This window comes from Chionomys nivalis, chromosome 9, assembly GCF_950005125.1.
Source record: "Chionomys nivalis chromosome 9, mChiNiv1.1, whole genome shotgun sequence".
NCBI classification, from domain to species: Eukaryota; Metazoa; Chordata; class Mammalia; order Rodentia; family Cricetidae; genus Chionomys; species Chionomys nivalis.
Genome location: NC_080094.1, coordinates 10,633,060 through 10,654,549, shown reverse-complemented (window position 1 = coordinate 10,654,549; position 21,490 = coordinate 10,633,060). Strand labels below are relative to the sequence as shown.

Sequence of the window (21,490 nt, the reverse complement as noted above, 5' to 3'; positions counted from 1 at the left end):
AAAGGTAAGTACCACCACATCTGACTAGGATTTTCCTGAGAGGAAACTAGCACAGATCCCCTTCGCTCATTCTTCCTGGGTAGAAAGTTCATGAAATTCTCCTGTTTCACGAGAGCAAAGTGGACAGCCGGGTGTTGGCACATGCATGAAACCTGGGAGACTAAGGCCAGTGGATCGTGAGCTGGAGGCCAGCCTAGGCTACATAGGGAATTCCAGGCCAGCTCAGGCTACAGAGTGACTCACAGTCTAAAACAAACAAGAAGCTGGGATGTGGCTCAGTGAGCAGAGTGCGTCCTAGCACGCAAGGAGCTCTGATTTCATCCCCCTGCAACACATGCCTGTGATTCCAAGACGTGGGAGGTGAAGGCAAGAGGATCATCCTTGGCCTGACAGCAAGTTAGGAGGCCAAACTGGTATAGTGGGAGGATCATCTTTGGCCTGACACCAAGTTAGGAGGTCAACCTGGTATAGTGCAACCCTGAGTTAGAAATACGGAGGGGAGCCTGGAGTGGTGGCGAACGCCTGTAATTTCAACACTTGGGAGGCAGTAGTGGCAGGTGGACCTCCATGAGTTCGAGGCCAGCCTGTTCTACAGCGCGAGCTTCAGGGTAGCCTGGGCTACGCAGAGAAACCCTGGGGGGGGTGTAAAAACAGAAAGAACGGGACAGGAAATGCCGCTCCCCCTCCCCCCCAACACAACACCCCAACTACCACGCCTTCGCCACACCTTCGCCACGCCTTCGCCGCGTGACTCAACGGGCACGCTCGAGCCTCGAACTCGCGGTCCCGCCAATCCCGCCTCCGCCCACGCGCCTTGGGCGCGCCGCCAGGTGTCGCCTGGGCAACGGGCGCGCACCCGCCCGAGCGCGGAACCCGAGAAGCGGCTAGCGGCGCGCGCAGCCGGTCATCTCTTTCTAGCCCAGGCCTCTTCCACTCAGCTCCGCCCCGGCCCCGCCCCCGCGGAAGTGCCGGTGAGCCTTCTCGCTATTTGATTGGCCCTTCCGTAAAGAGGGCGGAGCTCACGGCGAGGCGGGGTGCGTACTTCCGGCTGCCGGCTTGACATGCAGAAGCCGCGGCTCGGGAGGCTGGGGCTGCGGTGGCGGCGGGCGGCGGGCCTTGGGGCGCGGAGCGACACGGCCTAGCGCGGCGGACGGCCGAGGGGACGTGGGCAGCCGGCCCGGCCCGCCATGGAGATGGAGAAGGAGTTCGAACAGATCGACAAGGCCGGGAACTGGGCGGCCATTTACCAGGTGCGGAGCTGGGGCCCCTAGGCCGCGCAGTCTCCTCGGCCCTCCGGGAGCAGGAGACCCCTGTCGCGCGACTCCGCCGTCTAGACCCCCCTCGGGGCTCGTACGCCCCCCCTCCCACAGCCGCCTGCTTCTTTCCGCGGACCGCGTCCTCTCCTGAGCCCCCACCCCCACCCCGACATGGCCCAGCCACCCTTTGTCCCCACTGGTCCACACCCCCGCTGCTTCCTTGTCTGGACCGGACCACCTCAGGCCCTCTTCCTTTGTCTCCCGGGGAGGGAGGTGAGCTCGGCAACACCCCACCCCACCCCCGCACATTTCCTTTGCTCTGGCCTCGGTGTGCGGTCGTGGAGGCCCCAGGATGACAGCCCCCTTACCCATTCCTGTCCATTCATTTGTTGGTCGTGAGTTGGGGAGTCTGTTCGACTCTAGGCACTGGAGATGGTGTGTGTTGAACGCTACCGTAGTCTTACCCTGCCCCAGAGAGGAGTAACAGACACTCAAATACAGATCATCGCAGCTGGTGACAAGTGTTGGGAAGAGAAAGACATTTAAGGTGGGGGTGGCTGAACCCAAAGAGTCTGCTGCCTTGGAGAGGGGGATTACGACAGGGCTGCTAGAGAAGGAGGCTTGCTCTTTGAACAGAAAGAACAGGGAGCGGCAAACCGTGAGATTAGACGACTAACCTAGGGGGACACAGATCCCATTCCTCCGGTTGCCAAACTCTTTCCTTCCAGGCAGGGAAATGTAGATGGCCTCGTTCCTTGATGAGTGTCTTTTATCCTTCGGTCGTGGGCTGAGATGGCCCTGTTTTCTGAGATCCGGTCTGCTTGAGGGTGTCTGGTGGTACATAAATAAAATATTATGAAAGTAGATTCTCTCTCTCTCTCTCTCTCTCTCTCTCTCTCTCTCTCTCTCTCTCTCTCTCTCTCTGTGGCTATGAAACAGCGAATTGAAAACACAAAGATGTCTTTACGAGCAACTAAGTCCTCTAAAGAAAATAAGTCTTCCGATTAAATGTCAGTGCGGGGGTTGTGAGGATTAACCAAAACCACACTCGCCCAGCATCTTAAATAAGCATGTGCAAAATAGATCCTGCTCCTTGTGTAAAGGGAGCAGGCAGTTTATTCTGCTTTCAGCTTATGGGTTCAAAGGCAGCGGGTGAGACCCATCAGCTGGAGAATTGAAATCTATTTTGAGCTTCACTTGGAAAAGTAAAAAGCCTCAAGCTGCTGTGTGGTGTGCTGGACTGACAAAAGCTTTTTTTGGGTGGCCTTGATTTCCAGATTCCTTGACAGGGTTCTTTTTACTTGGGCTGTGATGTGGGTCAGGCTTCTTTGGGGCTGATATTTATAGCTAGTGTAATCTGTGTAAGTAGAACAATCAATAGCAGCGTTTGTGTTCCAGGTCTAGTCTCTGAGACAGTTGGATGGATTCCACTAAGGAGTCAGATCTGTGGGCAGATTTTCCACATCAGATTGAGTGCAAGGATAAACCAGGGTGACATGGCGTGGAAATTGTCGTGTCAGTCATTCTGAAGTGTGGATGGTGTTCACTAAACCAACTGGCCCAAGTGGAGACAGTTGGATCTTAAATACTGAAATAGACTGATCTGAGCACATTTGTGCACTCTTAGGTCGGAGTGGCCTGCCCGGACATCTCAGCCTTATTAAGGCTGTGTTAAGAATGCTGCTGGCTCGTAGTGGGCTGCCTTTGGAATCATTTCCCTCGTTCTCCAATTTCTCTACCACACTTAAGCCCCCACAAGTTAGTAAGAGGTCAGAGTCTCCACAGCTTGTTCCAAGTGTCCTCCACCCCCACCATAGGATTTCCTGGTGTGAATATTTGTGTTTTCTAAGATGGATATGGAGGTGTGTCCCTGTTTTACATTTTAAAAGTAGCTCTTTATCTTACAGGTGTACCTTTTTTGGTTGGCTGGTTGTTTTGCCCCCCCCCCCCCCCCCCCCGACAGCGTTTCTGTGTGTAACACTCTGGCTGCCCTGGAATTCAAAGAGATCCACCTGCCTCTGTCTCCTGAGTGCTGGGATTGATTAAAGGTGTGTTGTCACTTACCGGCCAACTTACCCAAGCCATTATTTTTTTGAGTTCAAAGAAATGTGTTGAAATGGTAGTGAAGAAATTGGTAGAAAATGGAAGGATTTTTTTTTTAAATATTTATTTATTTATTTATTATGTATACAATATTCTGTCTGTGTATATGCCTGCTGGCCAGAAGAGAGCACCAGACCCCATTACAGATGGTTATGAGCCACCATGTGGTGGCTGGGAATTGAACTCAGGACCTTTGGAAGAGCAGGCAATGCTCTTAACCTCTGAGCCATCTCTCCAGCCCCTGTTTTTTTTTTAATAAATGTTTGATAGTGTGTCAAAATAAGGGCAGCATTATCCAAAGTCCTACTTGAGCTTGTCACAATTAGAAAGGAGTGTGCAGCTTTGCTTACACTGTATAAGCACAGCAGCGAAATAAGTTCTCCTTATTCTAATTTCTTTTCTACGTAGACCAAAAAGATCTACAGACTCTGTAACAAATGGGCAGAGAACAAACAGTAAAGTGGACTTTTGAGTGCTGGGGACTCAAATGTGTGGCAGCCTAAGAAAAAAATATCTTCAGGCACCAAGTCTTGGGCGTTTCTCAACTTTACTGCTAGCTAACAAGTGGCTGAGGCTGTGGACTGTTTTAGGCCTGTAGAGTCAGGGTTGTTTGCATATGGAAATAGTCTGAAGAATTGCTTTCTACCGTTCACAATTTGCAAAAGGATTAATTTGCAAATGTTTTAGTGGGAAACTTGGCTTGATTGTACGGAAGGAGTGTGGACACTGCCCTCCTTCGGTGGTCAGGCTTTGATTCTGCCGCTTCCAGTGAATGATTTGTTTCAGATGAAGAGCATCTCTCTCCCCAGTAGCTCCTGACTTAAAGGCAAGACAACTCCTTTACAGGCAGTCATTGTATGGTGGGGCACTCTTCCCCCTGACACTTGTTATAGCTGCCTCCATGTGAAAATACAACCCACTGGGTTAAAGTCCTATTTTATCAGTAATGCCCTAAAATTCCTTACTGTTCTAGACGGCTGATGCTGTCATGCTCTAGGAGATGCCTTCCAATAATGTTTATTTAGACACCATTGACTTCAGAGGTGGGGGACGGTGTTTATAGTTTGTGTAGAAAAGAAAAACTTATACACCATGATTCATTTTGATGTATGTGTGTGGTGGGGGTATGTGACATGGAGATTGGGAAGTTCTTATATTTTTTGTTTGTTTTGTTTTAGGAGACAGGGTTTCTCTGTGTAACAGTCCTAGCTGTCCTGGAACTAGCTCTTGTAGACCAGGCTGGTCTCGAACTCACAGAGATCCGCCTGCCTCTGCCTCGCGAGTGCTGGGATTAAAGGCCTGCGCCACCACCATCCTGGCGAAGTTCTTAGACTTTGAGTGACCTCTGAGACCTAAATGTTCTTGCTTGGCCTGGTTTGTATGAACTAAATTTAGGTTTCTAATGGGCACTTTGAGGAGATGTGAGACCTTTGAAATTGTCTGGGCTGGTAGGAAATTAGCAGGGCGTTCCAGCAGAGCCAGGAGGGACAAACCCCTTGGTTGCCAACCTGACTGCGTTTACAGTAGCTGGGCGCTCTGGGGAGTGAGTGGGACCCATTCAGTGTCCGATCCAGCAGCTGGGTAATGGGAAAACAGGGAAGAGCAAATGGTTTTCAAGGACCAGATCCCTTTGCTAGGCTCCTGGCCTGCCTTGCTCCATTTGCATTTTAGTAGGAACTACGGGACCTGGTATTTTTGAGTAATGGAATGAAATGCTGGTATACTGAGTGCTGAGATGGAAATGATGAGAAGCTCCCTGTGGAGGCTTTTTGGATGATAATCTACTGAGATAATTGTCTTTTCTCTTTGTTTTCTCTTTTGGTGGTGCTGGAATGGTACCTTATGCACTCTAGGCAAGCATTGTACCCCTGAGCCACCTCTCTGGCACTTAGGGATTTTGTTTGATGTTTTATGAGATGCATATATTTTTTTTAATGTATATGGTGTTCTGTCTGTGTGTATGCCTACAGTCCAGAGGAGGGTGCCATGTCTCATTACAGATCATTGTGAGCCATCATGTGGGTGCTGGGAATTGAACTCAGGCCCTCTGGAAGAGCAGCCAGTGCTTTTAACCTCTGAGCCATTTCTCCAGCCCTATGAGATGCATCTTGCAGTGTGACCCAGCCTGGACTCTGATAGACATGAGCTGCCACACTCACCCCCCCCCAAACAGTTTTCCTTTTCTAGTCTCTTCTAGAACCCTTCCTTCCTTGTGTATTTTGCCTTCCCTTCTTTCATGCAGCACTGGTGCTCATCTCCAGCAGTAGCTAGTACTGGCAAGAAGACTGGGCATGTTCTAGAAACCTGGAGTCCTGTCTGAGTCATTGCTTCTGGATGACGTCTGCACCTACGGTGCCCTGAGTGGGTTTTGAGTAGGCCGGAGTGCTTGACTTGAGTAGCTCTGAGAGTCCCTCCCCTACCTTCCATTGCTTGGTCACCCTGTCACCCACCTTGGTGTTCTAAGTGCCCATAAGCCAGCCTACACTTACATGTCCTTCACACTGCAGAGATGACAAGCTGATTGCCTTTATTTTGTTGTGTGTACAGCCTGTGTGTGTGTGTGTGTGTGTGTGTGTGTGCATGTATGTGCACCTGGGCTTGTATCTGTGCTATAGTGTACATGTAGAGGTCAGAAGACAAGCTTGGGTGCTGGTTTTGCTCTTCCATCTTGTTTATAACAGGATGTCTGGCTTATGAGCTTCCGAGGATTCTGGTCTCCCATCTATCTCATGTAGCAGCACTGGGGTTATAGGCAGCTCCCTGTCTCAGCTAGGATTCTGGTCTCCCATCTCATGTAGTGGCCCTGGGGTTATAGGCAGCTCTCTATCCCAGCTTTCCATGGGTTCTGGGGATCCAGTCCTCATACCAGTATGACAAGTGCTTTGCCCACTGAGCCATCTTCCTAGCCCAAACTTATTGCTTCCTAATCTGGCCTATCAGGTTCTTCACCCATAGACTCTGCAGTTTATTGCTAATGTACTTTTTTTTTTTAAATTCCCGAGACAGAGTTTCTCTGTATAGCACCGACTCACCTGGAACTGGCTCTGTAGACCAGGCTGGCCTTAAGAGATCCTCCTGCTGCTTCCTCCCAAATGCTGAGATTAAAGGCATGCACCACCACCTCCTGGCTGACTTGTTTTATTAATAGCACTGAAGTTGGGTCTGGTGGTGCATGCCTTTAGCCTTTAATCTGGGAGACAGAGACAAGTAGATCTCTGTGAGTTCGAGACCAGCCTGGTCTACCTAGTGCATTTCAGGACAGTCAGTGCTACATGATGAGACCCTGTTCAAAAACACAAAACAAACAAAAAAAACAATAGCACTGAGCCTGTCACTTTCATGACACCCGTTAAGTCCACACTCAGTGCTGCGATTCACACTTCATTTTAATTCTGGGAAATAAGATATGGTTCTCTGTCAGACTCCAGTTAGTAAAGGCAAGTGTTGTTCAGCCCATCTCACTAGACTATCTCAGTGTCAATCAAGGGAAGAGTGTAACTTTTTCCTCATCTGATGTTCTCGTTGGCTGGCCGTGTGTTACAGTCTCAACTAGAGCCAGGTGGCTCCCATCTTTCTGCCTCGTTTCTTCACTCCCCCTTTCTCTCCCTCCCTCTAATAAAAAGAACCTGAACTAGCTGACCATTAAGTTCACCTTAAGTCATAAAAATTCTTATTGTTCTTAAATAACCCTTGTAAAACTGAAGACATCCACCAGCTCATACGGTTAGGCTCAGAAATTTATAGGCTTGCTAGTGTGGCTAGCAGCTTAAAAGAGTTGGTGGTTTTTTGGGTTTTTTTGTTTGTTTTGTTTTTGTTTTTTTCTTTCATTCTCAAGGGACATTCAAGGTTCTCACTGAGAGGGCTCCCTGGAGTGAGCAACATGGGAAAGTGAGTGTCCGGCCACAGTTAGGCATCCTTCTCGAGTCAGTGCTTGGGTGCTTTTCCTGTAAAAGACAGAGGAACTGACTCTTGAGAGTTCACGAAAGCGGGGTGCACGAGGGGCAGCTGCCCTTATGTTGTAATTTTAGAGAGAGCCCACATCTGCTCTCAGCTTCATTTGAATAAGTTGAGAGTTTACACATCTGCTGGCCTCCAGGAGAAAGTACCTAAGTCCCCACCACTGGACAGAACCATTCAATCTGGAGACACCCTGTGCCACAGTCTCCCTTCCTCAGCTCCACTTCAGACACCTCAGCGGCTTTTCTTCTCTTCCTTTAGAGACAGGGTCGTAGGCATCCCGGGCTAACTAAGTATCAAACTGACCTTGAACCCTTATCCCCGCCCCCTTTTCCATAGTGTGTGCTGCTGTGCTGGGTTTATGCAGTGTGTGTGTGGTGGGGTATGAATCACAGGTCCCCTAGGCATGCACTCTGCCAACTGGTCTTCCCTCCCCTCAGTCCCTAATTCTCTTTATTTTTGACACAGGTTTTCACTATGGAGCTCAAGTTGCCCCGAAACTCACAACTCTCCTGCCTCAGTCACTGAATTCCTGGGACTACAGGCATGTACCATCATGTCTGACACATCCCAAGCCTTTGCTGACAGTCCGTAGATTTTGAATGTCTGAAAACTGGCAACAAGGACTGCCATATCTCACAGGCTGCCTTTCCCCCTAATAGCCAGAGTCCAAGCCTGAGTCTAATACTCCTATGACTTTGGCACAGGTCACACTGTAGGTAGAACCATGCTTCCGTGTGTGAGTGGTGTCCAGCCTTGTATGTGATGGTCCAGTTTCAAATGCTCAGGAAACCATCCAGTCTGTGACTGGCGTTTCTTAGATGCCAATACTCACTAAGTAGTGAGTGCCTCAGCCCTTCACTGTGCACTCAGTCAGCATCAGCCTGTTGGCTGAGTGGTGGGTCTTGGTTTTCTCTGGGAAATATATCCAAGCCTATGCCACCTGGTAAAGGGACCTGGGGGGCCAAATGGTCTCGTGTCCCCAGGTCCTTCTCTTTCAGCCAGATCTGGATTTTTGTTTGTTTTTTGTTGCTGTTTTGGGGGTTGTTGTTTTTGTTCGTTTGATTGGTGGGTTGGTTTTTTTTATAGGGAAAAGTCTGGGCTGTGTCTGTGGCTTTTGTGGCTGATTGGCGGCCTAGAGGATGAGTGCAGCAAACTGGGCTCCCAGAGTACCATTCTGAAGGTGCATTGATCAGAGAGGGGCTCCTTGCCACATCTCTGTCTGGAAACAGTTTCTTGTGCCTTTTTTCTTTTTCAGTGTTATGGATACACCATTTCCTTTCCAAAGAGTGTTGTTTATTTACTTGTGTGTTCACCCATGTGTCAAGTCAGAGGACAGACTGAGGAAGTTGGTTCTCCCCTTCCACTTTTGGGTCCTGGGGATGGAACTTGGGTCACCAGCTTTGGCAGCAGGTGCCTTTACTTCTCAGGCCATCTCACTGCCCAGCACACCTCATCCCAAGGAGGAAGCTTACTTAAATAGTGACTGAATTCCAGCCACCAACTTGCTGTTCATTCTGAGCAGACTGGCCGCTCGAAAGACACGTGCCGTGGCAGAGTTGTCTACAGCAATGCACATGTCCGTGACGTCTCAGATGGAGTCCCTTCTGAGCACAGCCTTATTCAGTCGAATAAATAAGGAACTGACTGAGAGAGAGTGTGTCAGTAAACCACACACCCCAGCCGAGCATTGTTGTGTTGTGGGTTTGCCCCTTGTAACTTGTGTACTGTTCTCCTATCCCAGCAGAGTTTTTTGCTTCTAGAAGGATAAACACAAAGCAGGCCCTCTCTGAGTCAAACATGTGTGACTGAGTTCTAGAGAGAAGGGCCTGCGAGAGAACACCAGTGGTTGCTGTTGCTGCTGCTTTTTTTTTTTTTTTTTTTTTACAAGGTGTGTGCCTGTCTTCTTTCTCCATGTCTGGGTGCAGGTGAGCATATGTGTTGCAGGTTCCCACATAGGCCAGAAGAGGGCGTAGGATTCCTTGCAGCTGGAGTTACAGGTATACCATGCCATTGGTGCTGGGCACTGTACTACAGGAAGAGCGGCCTGTCTCTCCAGCTCCTGGTGTTACTGTGAGGAGGGCATTTTCTTGTGTAGTTATTACTTTGGGTGTTGCCATTGATTGTTCCTTGGTGCAGCTTGAGTGAGACCCCTGCTGTGATTGCTCTCCTGTGCCTAATAGCCTCCTGCCACCTTGTAGGTCGGTGAAGCCATGTGGCACTGAGGAGGAAGCTGTCAGTCACATGAGGCCACATCTCTGGGCAGCCCTAGTTACAGCAGGTGATTTAGCCTCAGCAGGTTCACAGTTCTCTTGAACTTGAGAATACACCATTTCTTGAAGCTGGGTTTCAGAGGGTTCTGTGTCCCAGTCATGTGGTATCCCAGCCTTTCTAGATTGCTGGTGTTACCAGCCTGTCCCCGACAAGATAGCAATGTCCATGGGTTGGTAAAAGGCAAGGAGATGGACCACTCCAGAGACAGTTTCAGGAACAGCATCCACTTTATTGTACGTGAGCAACCACTTACACCATGGAAGCCTATTGGCTGTGGTCTGATTTTAGCACATTACTTGGACTGGACAGTGAACACTTGTACACCAGGGTCTCTTTGCGGAAAAAGCACACTAGAGACGTGGAGAGCGCAGACTGGTCCACGGCTACTCATGCTGTTTTAGGATTGAGTGATCTGACTTCACGAGCATGATGTGCCAGGTAGGCTGGCTGCCAGGTGATGCCTGCACTAGCTACTGTGTCTTCTGTAGCACAAATAATACAAACCCAGAGGCAAATTGGGTTCAACCCGAAAACTAGAAAAGCAAAGCAGTCAGGCCACTGGAGAAGTCTTACCTCTACCAAGGCCGGCAGACCACAGACTAAACAAACAAAGCCTTTCCTCTCATTTCATTCCCTCTAGTGCTGGGATTAAAGGTGTGAGCCACCACCACCTGGAGTTGTTTCTGCATTGATCTTGTGTAGCCCGGGGTAGCCTTGAACTCACAGAGACCCATCTGCCTCTGTCTCCAAAATCATGGGATTAAAGGTGTGTGTCACCTTTGCCTAACCTCTAGTGGCTTTAGCTTTGCTTCTGGTCTTCAGGTAAGATTTCTTTATCAAAATACAAATAACATACCACTCCAGTCTTCCTGTGTTTCTCACGGGTAAATCCTAGAAGCATCAGCACCTGGGGCAGTATGTAGTCTGTTACAGTGCAGAGGACTGCCCACGTTTGCTCTACTCTCTGCTAGTGGGAATGCTTTGCCAGTTTGGCTGACACCGTTGAAGCTGGCTAGCAGCAGACAGCAGGCTCTATCTTCTTGCTTTATTCTTTGTGAACTTGAACCACCTCTCTTCATCCCAAATAAACATATCACAAAATTAAGCAATTATGGAACAGAGGGAATCACCATTCGAAGCCAAAGGTTGACAAGCAAGTGGCTTTCCATGAAGGGTTGCTCTTCAGCCAGTCCGTTTTTGCAACTTGCTCTACCCCTTGGTGGCAGCCACTATGGTCTTCTCAGTAAAGCTGTCGGAAGGTGTTGCTTTTGAAAGGTGGGAGTCCTGGCCTTAGTAGACAGGCCTACAGAGGTAAAGGAGCATGGCATTCCCCAGCTGCTGTTGCCATGCAATTGGAGATGGGTGTGGGCCATCTTCTACAACTTCCTGTCTTCAGTGTGACGGGGTGGTGGTTCTCTAACCACTGATGAACTGTGTGAAACGTGCTTTTTATTTTTCAGGGCAAACCGGGCTCTACTGGCTGCCCTTGGCTCACCTTCACGTCAGCGAATTGCCACCCTTGGCAGTCTCCATTCAGTGTCCAGGGCCAAGGCCGTCTGGGCAGAGGAGGGGCAGAGCCAAGCGTCCCTTCATCTTTCTTTTGCAAATGCCTTTACTGCTGGTGTTATAGATCATAAAGGAAGTGATGAGTATCCGTGGTCTGTGCTAACTTTAGTAGTCTCTTGTTCACGGCTCATTTTATGGCCTTCACCATTAAGGCTCACTTTCTAGAGAGACACATTTGAATGCAGGGCACTGCCTGTGTTCTGCCCTCGGCTCTGTTTCAGAAGCTGCCTTCTTGGTGCTCTGGGGCAGCTGCAAGTGGGATCCTGGGGAGATTATTTCCACACCGACTCCTTTGCTCAGCGACACCCTCCTGTCCCAGCAAGTAGCTCTGCTCTTTGTTTGAAGTATGCAGCTTTTGCCAAGGGGATCAAAGGCAGTGTGCCACTCAGAGACTCTGCAGACTGATTGAGAGGCCTTCCTCAGCCTCCTCCGCATTATAGGCATTGTTTGTCTTTGTTTCTGGTTACTCTTAGCAGGACTCTGCGTGCCAAAGCTTTAGTCCCAGGCTGTGAGGCTCTCCTTCACCATCCACGCAGGACAGGCACTCCCAAAGATAAGAGACAATGAGATCAGGTTCCCACACAGGCTGCTCTGGGTCTTTGAGGAGTTACCTGGTGTCCAATCTGTGGCATGCAGGCTGAGAACAACCACAGCCTGACAGCATAGCCTGCATCTTTTGCCCCCAACTGTAGTCATTTGAATTAGAAGAGGTCTGGCATTTCTGGAAGAATGGAGACTTTGTGTTCTTACCCTGGGTTTGGCATCACTGTGGCTACTTTGTGATCCTGCTCATCTCCAAGAGGGACATAAACTTTAAAATTTCACAATACCCCAGTTAGAACCATAAGAACTTTTGTTCATCCTTAGAAATAAGATGTCCTTTGAGGTTGTAAATCAGTATGTTTTATAAATTCCTAAATGTAATGAATGTGAGTGAAGTTGCCTTTGACGTTCTTGTGTCTGAAGCTGCAATTGTTGGGTTTTGTCATCAGACCCCAGCCTCATTCTGCCTTATTTGGCACAGCACCCACCGTCTGAGTTCTCTTTGAGCCCAGGTTCTGTGCAGTGCCTTCACCACAGGGTTTGTAATAAGGAGTGTTTGTGGAAGACCGTTGGGTCATAGAGCCTCAGTGTTCTTCACCAGCTCCCCAGTGACTGCAGTCCATCTTTCCAGTTACTGCTAGTGTGGCCACTGCCTGAGCTTCCATGTGCACAGCCTCCCTGGGTCATCAGGATGATTGATTGTAGAGCTGACTTTTGCCTGACTTTGTAACCTCCTACCTAGATGTCACTAATTGACTACCCACAGTCATTTGTCGGTCTGCACTATTTTTAGAAAAAGGAGCCTAGCCGGTTGGTGGTGGCGCAAACCTTTAATCCCAGCACTCTGGAGGCAGAGGCAGGTGGATCTCTGTGAGTTTGAAGCCAGCCTGGTCTACAAGAGCTAGTTCCAGGACAGGCTCCAAAAACTACAGAGAAACCCTGTCTGGAAAATTAAAAAGAAAAAGAAAAAGGAGCCTATTAGGGGTTATATTTTGATGTGGCTATGGGGGAAGCATGATATGCCTTAGAACCAGGGTCCTGGGGCTGGAGAGATGGCTCAGTGGTTAAGAGCATTACCTGCTCTTCCAAAGGTCCTGAGTTCAATTCCTGGCAACCACATGGTGGCTCACAACCGTCTGTAAAGAGGTCTGGTGCCCTCTTCTGGCCTGCAGACATGCACACAGACAGAATATTGTATACATAATAAATAAATATTAAAAAAAATTAAAAAAAAAGAACCAGGGTCCTGCTGTGTGAACTACCTTGGCCCTGGTCCTGGAGCCAAGGGTCACTGCTTCTTTGGTTGGACATGACTGCAGTCTTCACTTTGTCTCAGTCCCATGGGCTTACGTTGTCCCTGGTGCTGTGTGCTGCCAATCCTTGGGGCCTCGAGTCATGGCAGGTTGGGGTTCTTTAAGTACATTGTTAGTGCTGGGACTGGCACGGTGTTTGGTTTGGAACATGGTTGGTGTGGTGTCACTAACAAAATCAGAGTAGAGGGGTGAAGGTGGCCCCAGGGGAGATCCCCTGACTGCACAATACGGAGTAAGACCACCATCTGCAGTGGCTCCTTTCCTGCCAGCCTCCCTTCATCCTCAGGTCCCTGCTACTTTAAAGGAAATTGGAAGCCATCATCACTCTTTTTCCACCAAGACAACTGAGTGTGATTTTATTTTTGTCCTATGTTCAGCTGTTTCCAAGAACTTTCTCTGTGTGCATGTGGTGGTGTGTTTTATAGTCTCCTTGTGTAACCCAGAATGGCCTCACATCTCCTTATGCCTTGGCCTCCCCGGTGCTGGGATTGTAGTCCTGTGCTTGACTTCCAAGAATCATGTTTGGTGACCAGTGGGCAGTTAAATTCGATGGACCCTGTGGGAAGAGTAATATGTCCAAGTTTGTTTGTGCTGAGAAATGCTAGAAGCTTGTTTTAATGCCTGGCTCCATGGCTTGTTAGAGTGCTATGTGTCAAGTGTTTGAGTTTGTGCTTAATGATTTCTCCAGTCTGTCCCCCTCTGTCCAGGGGTGAAGTCAGCCTTGGAAGACTTGCATGGAGAGAGTAGTAAAAGCAACGACAGTCCCCTCAAGCAAATTAAGGGACAAGCTTTCTCTGGAACACCTGTAACTCATAGAGATGTGTGTGTGCAACAAGAAAAAACAAGCCATCGTTATTGGCAGTTCTTCACACTGTGAAACAGTTGGTTCTTTGTTCTGAGCTTTGTACCTTCCCTCACAAAGCAGAGTCCCCGAAGGACAAAACCAGTTCCGCACTGGAGCACTCTGCACCACTGGGCAGATGGCACAGTCTCAGTTCAGGGCCAGCCTCAGGACTCTGGTGTTCTCAGCCGTGCTCTTCTAGCTCTAAGCCCCTGACTGCCAGCTTAGCTCATTGTCAGGTGCCCCAGCCGCTGGGCCCCCATGCTCTGTGATAGGCAGTGCTGGGCAGGAAGCTCCCTGCCCTTAGGAGCTTGTAGTCCAGGTGACAGAGTCCCAGGTCACAGTGATAGGAACTCTGCTCCCATGAGAGCTAGGAATCCAAGTGGAGAACAACTCCTGTCTCTCCTTATGTGTTCACACACATTTTCCCTGCCTTCTTATCTGTCCCCTCTGTCGGGGTGACATAATAGGTGCCAGCATTTAAAGACAACACATTACTAGACGGGGCACCAGTGTCCGTTGTGATGAAGTAACATCTGCACAGAAAATAAAAGACTCCCAGGAAGAATCAGGGACTGAGGATTAGCTAGTCTAGTGTGCATAAAGCCCTGGGTTTGATCCCCATCTCTGCATGAACCAAGCGTGACGGCACATGTGTAGAATCCCAGTGCTGGGGAAGTAGAGGCAGGAGGAGCTTCAGCTCTACAGTGAGTGCCAGCCTGGGGTACGCAAGTTCCTATTGCAAAAGAAGTAAACATACTTCAGACACTGACTGTCTTTTTCCTAAGAGTATACTGAAGGTGCGAGTGTCGTCGGCCCTTAGTCTGCAGCAGGCACTGAGAGTAAAGGTCTCAGGTGTTTGTGGATTTTAAGGGATATTTTTAATCGTGTTGGGTGGCTTCTCCTATCATATGGTCTGTTTACTAGTAGTTCTTGTTATCCACGTGGTTTTTCTTTGAGTGACTTTCAAGTATAGTACCTTGTAAGAAGATTTAAGATCATTCCAGGGCACGCCGATCTCTGAGTTTGAGGCCAGCCAGGTCTACAGAGCAAGTTCCTGGACAGCCAGGGATACACAGACAAACCCTGCCTCAAAAAATAAATAAATAAATAAACAAAATAAATCAATTATAACCATCTATTTTGTTGTTGTTCCTATTATTACAGTGCTCTAGGTTGGACCTCAAGCTTCACACATGCTAGGCAAGCACTCTACCCCTGAGCTCTATCCCTAGCCCTCTTTCTGCTTCTGTATTTGGGTATGTATGTCTATATCTGTGTGTCTGTGTGTGTCCATGTCTTCTGTGTGTCTCTGTCGTATGTATGTGAAGATCAGAGAACAACTTGCAGGAGTTGGTTCTCTTTCTGTCATGTGGAGCCTAGGAATAAAGTTCAGGGTGTCAGGCTAAGTGACAAAGTGCCTTTATATACTGGGCATTCTCCCCAATTCCCTACTTTTGTAATTTAGATAGAGTTATCTCACTCTGAATGGCTGAGTCACAGATGTTTAGGCATTTAACCCTTCACATAGGATTACAACTTGTGAGACTTGTGGTTAAGTAAATTTAAAAACAAAAATTATCTCAAGTAGCTGTGGATAGCTTAGTGCTTACTGCCAGTTTTCTATTTACAGTCATTAACCTCCTGACCACATAGAAACAGTCAAAGCTAATTATCTACAGACACCATCCTTCTGAAAGTCTCAACTGTTTACTTTGGGGGTGTTGGTGGTGCTAGGAATTGAACCCATGGCCTCTCATGCGAGGCTAGTATCCTACCACTGAGGTGTAGTCCCAGCCCTTCTTTCCTTCTTTTAATTCTGGTTATGAAGCTTATGTATATGAGAAGCCTCAGAGCACATCACATTCTCTCTCTCTCTCTCTCTCTCTCTCTCTCTCTCTCTCTCTCTCTCTCTCTCTGTGTGTGTCTGTCTGTCTGTCTGTCTGTGTCTGTCTGTGTCTGTGCACAAGCATGCAGTGCTGAGAATGAATCCCAGAGCTTCTGCATGCCAGGCTCTACCACTGAGCCATATCCTCGGCCAGTACAAGTAGTTTTTAAAAAACAATTCCTGCACTGGGCATGAGAACACACAGCTGTAGCCCCAGCACTTGGGAGGCTGAGGCAGGGGGATTGTGAGTTTGAGGCCAGTCTGGGTTACACACAAAGATGCATTCTCAGAACAGAAGCAAATGGCTGATTACTAATGGCTTGAAGACCTCAGAGAGGGTTTTCCCTTACTGGTGGAGGACGACCTAGAACAAGCAGTGCTGCTTTGTCTTCAAGGTGGAGTGACTTGGGTCGTAGCTGTCCCTGTCTGGTTTTACTGTGCCTTCACGTGTATGTCTGAGTACTTATCTTAGCCCATGTGGTAGAGCAGAGAAACTGTTCATAGTCCCACGCCTGTGGACCTGTTTGCGGAGACACAGCTGTCCGTGGCCCAACACTGGCACTAGACAAACACCTTCAGGAGAGCAATGGGGCTTGCACAGTACAAGCTTTGCCTTGCAGCCCAGTTCCTTGATTACTCTCTGACAGGAGAGGGAAACCCCTTGGGGTTGGAGAGGTGCGGGTGTGTGCGCTTGCCCACAGTCGTGGTTTGGGGCTCTTCTGAGTTGCTGTGCTGGGCTGGGAGTTTAGCCTGGCCTTGCTTGTGCTGCTTGGATTTTAAGCATGCCCTTCCCTTCGTTCTTTGTTCCTCCACTTTACCTGGCTCAGGGTCTGTCTTGTCTCCCTCTCAAGACTGCTGCACCACTCCTGGGCTGTGTCAGTGTCCTGGGAACTTTATGTTCCACATTTCCTTCCACATCTGGACTTGTAGCCCAGTTTGGCCTTAAACACAGGCCTTCCTGCCTCACCTTCCTGAGTCCTGTAGCTGCAGGTAGATTTTGCAGTAAATTAGCACTGTGCCCATTGTTCACCTTCCAGTTACTCCCAGGCACAGGGAAGCTGAGCTTCATGTTCCCAAGCCACTGACATAATGTCTGACACGGAGGTCCTCTGTGCTAGCTATCTTCCGCTTTTCTCACCCATGATGCTTCACATCCTGATTGAGCACCATTTAGTGTGGTTGACCTCTGTCTGCTTCCTCTCTCTCTCTCTCTCTCTCTCTCTCTCTCTCTCTCTCTCTCTCTCTCTCTCTCTCTCTTCCTCTCTCAGTTCTTCTGCCCCTCTCTTTTTTTTTCTTTTTGCTTTGTTTTTGTTTTGAAACAAAATCTCTGTGTAGCTCTGGCTGTTCTGGAATGCTATGTAGACCAGGCTGGCCTCAAACTCACAGAGATGCCCCTGCTGTGCCTCCAAGTGCTTGGATTAAAGGCCGTTATGCTCTGCTCTGTTGTGTTCTTGACCATTGTCACTGTGGAGTTGGGCATTGCACTCCTCATGGATGTGGGTGGCACTGAGAGCGCCCCAGAACTTCCTGAACATTGTCTTTGGTTCCCATAGCTTTCTCTCTCTTTTTTAAAAAATCTCTACCTCTCTGGTTTATCCTGGGCCTGGATCCTGAGTGTGTCCCTGTTTGTTCTTTAACTCCCCGATGTTGCCCCAGCCACTGCCCATCTCTGTCTCATATATATTTACTCTTAAATACTGGAGGCCTTGAATTCAGAGCACTGCCTTCCCCATATTGGGTGCAACTTCGAAGGCTCTGTTCTGTCCTGAACTGATTCTGTCACTGTGAAACCTTGCATGTACTGTCTGCCTTCCCTGGAGAGAATTCTCGTTCTTCCTCCCAGGTGCACCTGAGGCATCTCTCCCTGCACCCCCTCTGATGGTTCTTTCCCAGATCTGTGTTGGGTGCCTGGCTCCTCCCACAGCATCAGCGTGACTATGCTGTGACTGATGGTTGGTTACTTACTGATGAGTCTGTCTGTGGTTTGTGTCTCTCAGGGCTAGCACATAGAAAGTTCCTGTGTGCTGGGCCAACAGGGAGGCCTAGGATTACTGTGTTCTGTGGTTTTTTTTTTTTCCTCATGTGCATGCGTATTATTAGTTTAGCCCCTACCAAGCTTGTTGGTGACTCTCACAGAACTTTGCATGTGCCTACACTTCAGCTGAGAGGGCCCATCTAGGCCATGTTGATGTTCCTCTTTTGCACGCCCCTGGCACGCACAGGCGCTGCCACTCCAGCTTTGTGTTCTAGGGCGCTGGCCCAGGGAGAGATGGCAGTGGTGGGAGCTGCGCTGAGCTGAGAGGAAGTGGAAGGACTGAGTCAGGCTGTCAGCCTGCAGGAAGCAGCTCCCTTAGCATGAGTTTTGTAGCCGGGGACCTTCTAAACATGAAGAGCTAGCGAGAAGGGAGGCGTGTGTTCTCAGCATTTTACCTATGTTATTTCTGCATTTTCATTTGTTTGGTATTTCCTGAGATTTTGATCTTGCCAAAAAGTGCCCAGCAAAAAAGCTCTGGGCAGGCGAGGTGTTTATCTGCATTCAAAGTCTTCGCTCTTTTCTTGAAGTGTGTCCTTGTCCAGTCCTGAAGACCAGTTGGTGATTGGCAGTTCTGGACTTCTTTCCCCAGGGCTTACGAAATGAGTGGTGTGAAGTGAATGGAGGAGAGGGAAGGCCTGTAACAAGCTGGAAAGCCTTACTCTGTCAGGGTGGGGTGGGGTGCGTGAGCTGTCTAACCAGTGAGGCACTCCAGTGTAGAAAGTTTTTCAGGGTGCTTGAGCCGCAGTGCATTTGACACAAGGGGATTCCTATGTGATTGCCTTTGAAACAAAGGCCCATACTGTTGCCTTTGGGATGAGCAGAACAACTCCTGTGAATACCTGATACAGAGGAGAGCAGCTTGATCAGAGGGCACAGGGCAAGTGCTCTTCCCTGCCGGCGGGCAGCCTCTAATGTGCTGCTGCCCTGGAGCCTCAGGTCTCCTTTCTTTAGAGTAGCTGAGTACGAAGGGAGCAGACACTGTCCTCTCTGCTGATGTGCCTGGCCAACCAGACCAAGCCTCTGAATCCTCAGAGCTTTGACGCCTGGAAGAGCCCTCCTTAGGATTCAGTCTGAAGCAGAGGTAGAAGAGATGAGAACTGAACTTTTTTTTTTTTTTTTTTTTTAGATTTATTTATTATGTATACAACATTCTGTCTCGATGTATGCCTGGGCGCCAGATCTCAGTACAGATGGTTGTGAGCCACATGTGGTTGCTGGGAATTGAACTCAGGACCTCTGGAAGAGCAGCCAGTGCTCTTAACCTCTGAGCTATCTCTCTAGCCCGAGAACTGAACTTTTGAGGACAGTGTTGTCACTGGGCCCACATAGAAACCAGGCTGGGTTGTGCCTAAGCCCCGTTGCCCTACCTACAGTCCCCCTTTTTCTGCTGTTGTCCCCCCTCCTGTGGCCACTGCTGTGACCACTAGCAGTTGCAGACATGGAGGATGTCAGGGCTGCTTCCCTGTAAGAAGACAAGAATGTGATGTTAGCCATGGACATGGTAACTCAGCTCTGTGGCCTCTCCTTGAGTGTATCTAGTAGTGTCTCACGGGCTGCAGGCTAGCCATAAGATGCTTTTTTTGTCATTCTGGTCTGTCATGGCTTCTGTCTGCCTCTGTGTTTGGGGATTCTCTGTACCCTGGCAGTGCCCATTGAAGGAGATGGCAGAAGCAAGCAGAGTTTATTGCCACAGAGACGAGGAAACACCAAACAGGGGACGATGGCAACCTTCAGAAACAGATTTTAAATAGCCTTGTGCTGAGAGAGGCTTTGGTGAAAGCTGTGCCAGGTCTTAGTGTCATGGGATACCTGACCTGTGGGGCTCTGTGTCTGTTACTTGCTACACAGCACCTTAAATCTTACTTGGATCAGTTCATAAAACAATATTCAGATGGATTTTTTTCAGCTGGCATAGGGTCAGAATGGTAACCATGCATGCAAGTCCAGACAATTCTCATCCACAGATGTGTCACGCCCCAGGAGCTCAGACATTGGTTGGCATTCTGGCTGTGTTTTCCTGTAGAAACAGTGCAGGGAGTGGAGGTTACAGTACACACCCTGCACGCAGCTGTAACCGCTGCCGTGTACCTGAGGGGTTCTGTTACTGCCATAGGATTTCACTTGGCAATGGTTCTTATGCGTCAGCATCATTGGAGTTCTGCCTAGAGGATTGTGTCTGCAGACCCCTTCCCAGACTCCTGAGCCACTGGAGGCCATCTCCTTCCTTCCTTCCTTCCTTCCTTCCTTCCTTCCTTCCTTCCTTCCTTCCTTCCTTCCTTCCTTCCTTCCTTCCTTCCTTCCTTCCTCCTTCCCTCCCCTCCCTCTCTCCCTCCCTTCATCCCCCCTTCTTTATTCCTTAAAATCAGTTTGATGCTAAGGGATTAAAGAGTACAGGCTACATTTGGGGTGCGGGAAGTAGGTTTGAGCCCCAAAGACTATGCCATCAGGCTGGAGTTTCTAGGACTGGAGAACAGTGTCAGGCCGCGCCTAGGGCATCTGCATGACCTCCATACTTTCTGGATTCCCAGGTGTGGGCATCTTGGGTTGCCTCTGGTCTACAGAGACACCTGTTTCTGAAATATATGGTTTGTTTTGGTAGCCTAGTGCAGATTTAAGTGCTTTGCTAGGTTCTCACGAGTAGTGCTGCCATGAGGGCTGTGGAGCTCAGGTGACTCATCACAGACATGCATGAACTTGGTGTCATTCTCCTCCCTGGGGATCACATTGCACAAGATAACAACTTTTAGAGGCAGTGTCACTGCCCTCCCCGCTGTTTCTTAAGTTTTCAGACAAAGCCCCTCATGAGAGGCCGTGGCACTACACAGGACAGGCACTCCCTACCCACCAGCGCTTGAGAGCAGCCAGGCTGTGACTGGATAAGTCTCTGGGAAGCAGTGCTCCACTTCCTGATGGTTCCACTGAGCCCTGCTGGGTGCAGGAAGCCTGGCAGGCAGCCTGTGACAATTTGATTTGTCACTTCAGTGTTCATCGCCCTCTTCCTGTACCCACAAATGGCCCAACTTGCCCTTCACCAGACATTGCCTGGGTCTGAGCTTCTGCTGGTGACCCCAACCGGCCAAGGTGTCTTTGGGGACCTGTTCTAAACTAGCTGGTGAAATGCTAGTTCACACAGGCATGTGTTTCCTGGCTTGGCATCTATCACTTCACCTGTCAAAGGATGGGAACACCAGAAGGGAAGGTTTGATGGACTGCTCCTGACAGGCCTGCCTGGGAGTGCTGCAGCAAGGAGGGACCATTGAGGCCAGAGGGGACTGGTTTCCTGGGAGCACATATTGCTCCTAAGTATGCCTGGCACACTGTGACAGAAGGGTCTTGGACTTTTCCCCACCTAATAGTTGTGATCTCTGAGGGGTTGGCTTTAGCTGTGTATGTTGTGTTCTGAACAGCACACTCTGCTGTTGGTTGATCCCTCCCTATCAGCCTGGGTCTTCTCCAGCTCATGGCAAGTTTCTCTAAAAAAGTATGTTAGTCCTAGAAATCACTTACATGTCCAGCCTTTAACCTGTGCAAACAGCATATTTCATAAAAATTAAAAATGTATAAGTCACATGTCCATAAGGCCCAATACATTTTCTAGTGCATTCCTTTTTTTTTTTTTTTTGGTTTTGGTCTTCAAGACAGGGTTTCTTGTAGCTTTGGCTGTCCTATAAGTCAGTTTGTAGATCTTGCTGGCCTTAAACTCAGAGTTCTGGG

At 49.1% G+C, this 21,490-nt stretch overlaps 1 protein-coding gene across 1 annotated transcript in view; it reads left to right on the top strand.

Annotated features, from left to right (window-relative positions):
• The first annotated feature begins 1,058 nt into the window (after positions 1-1,058).
• The window catches only part of Ptpn1 (protein tyrosine phosphatase non-receptor type 1), a 48,562-nt gene continuing 28,130 nt past the window's right edge, over positions 1,059-21,490 (top strand). Inside the window, exon 1 of the mRNA XM_057780869.1 lies at positions 1,059-1,250. Within this exon, the coding sequence (XP_057636852.1) occupies positions 1,188-1,250 (63 nt within the window). The 5' untranslated portion in view covers positions 1,059-1,187. The remainder of the gene's footprint in view (positions 1,251-21,490) is intronic.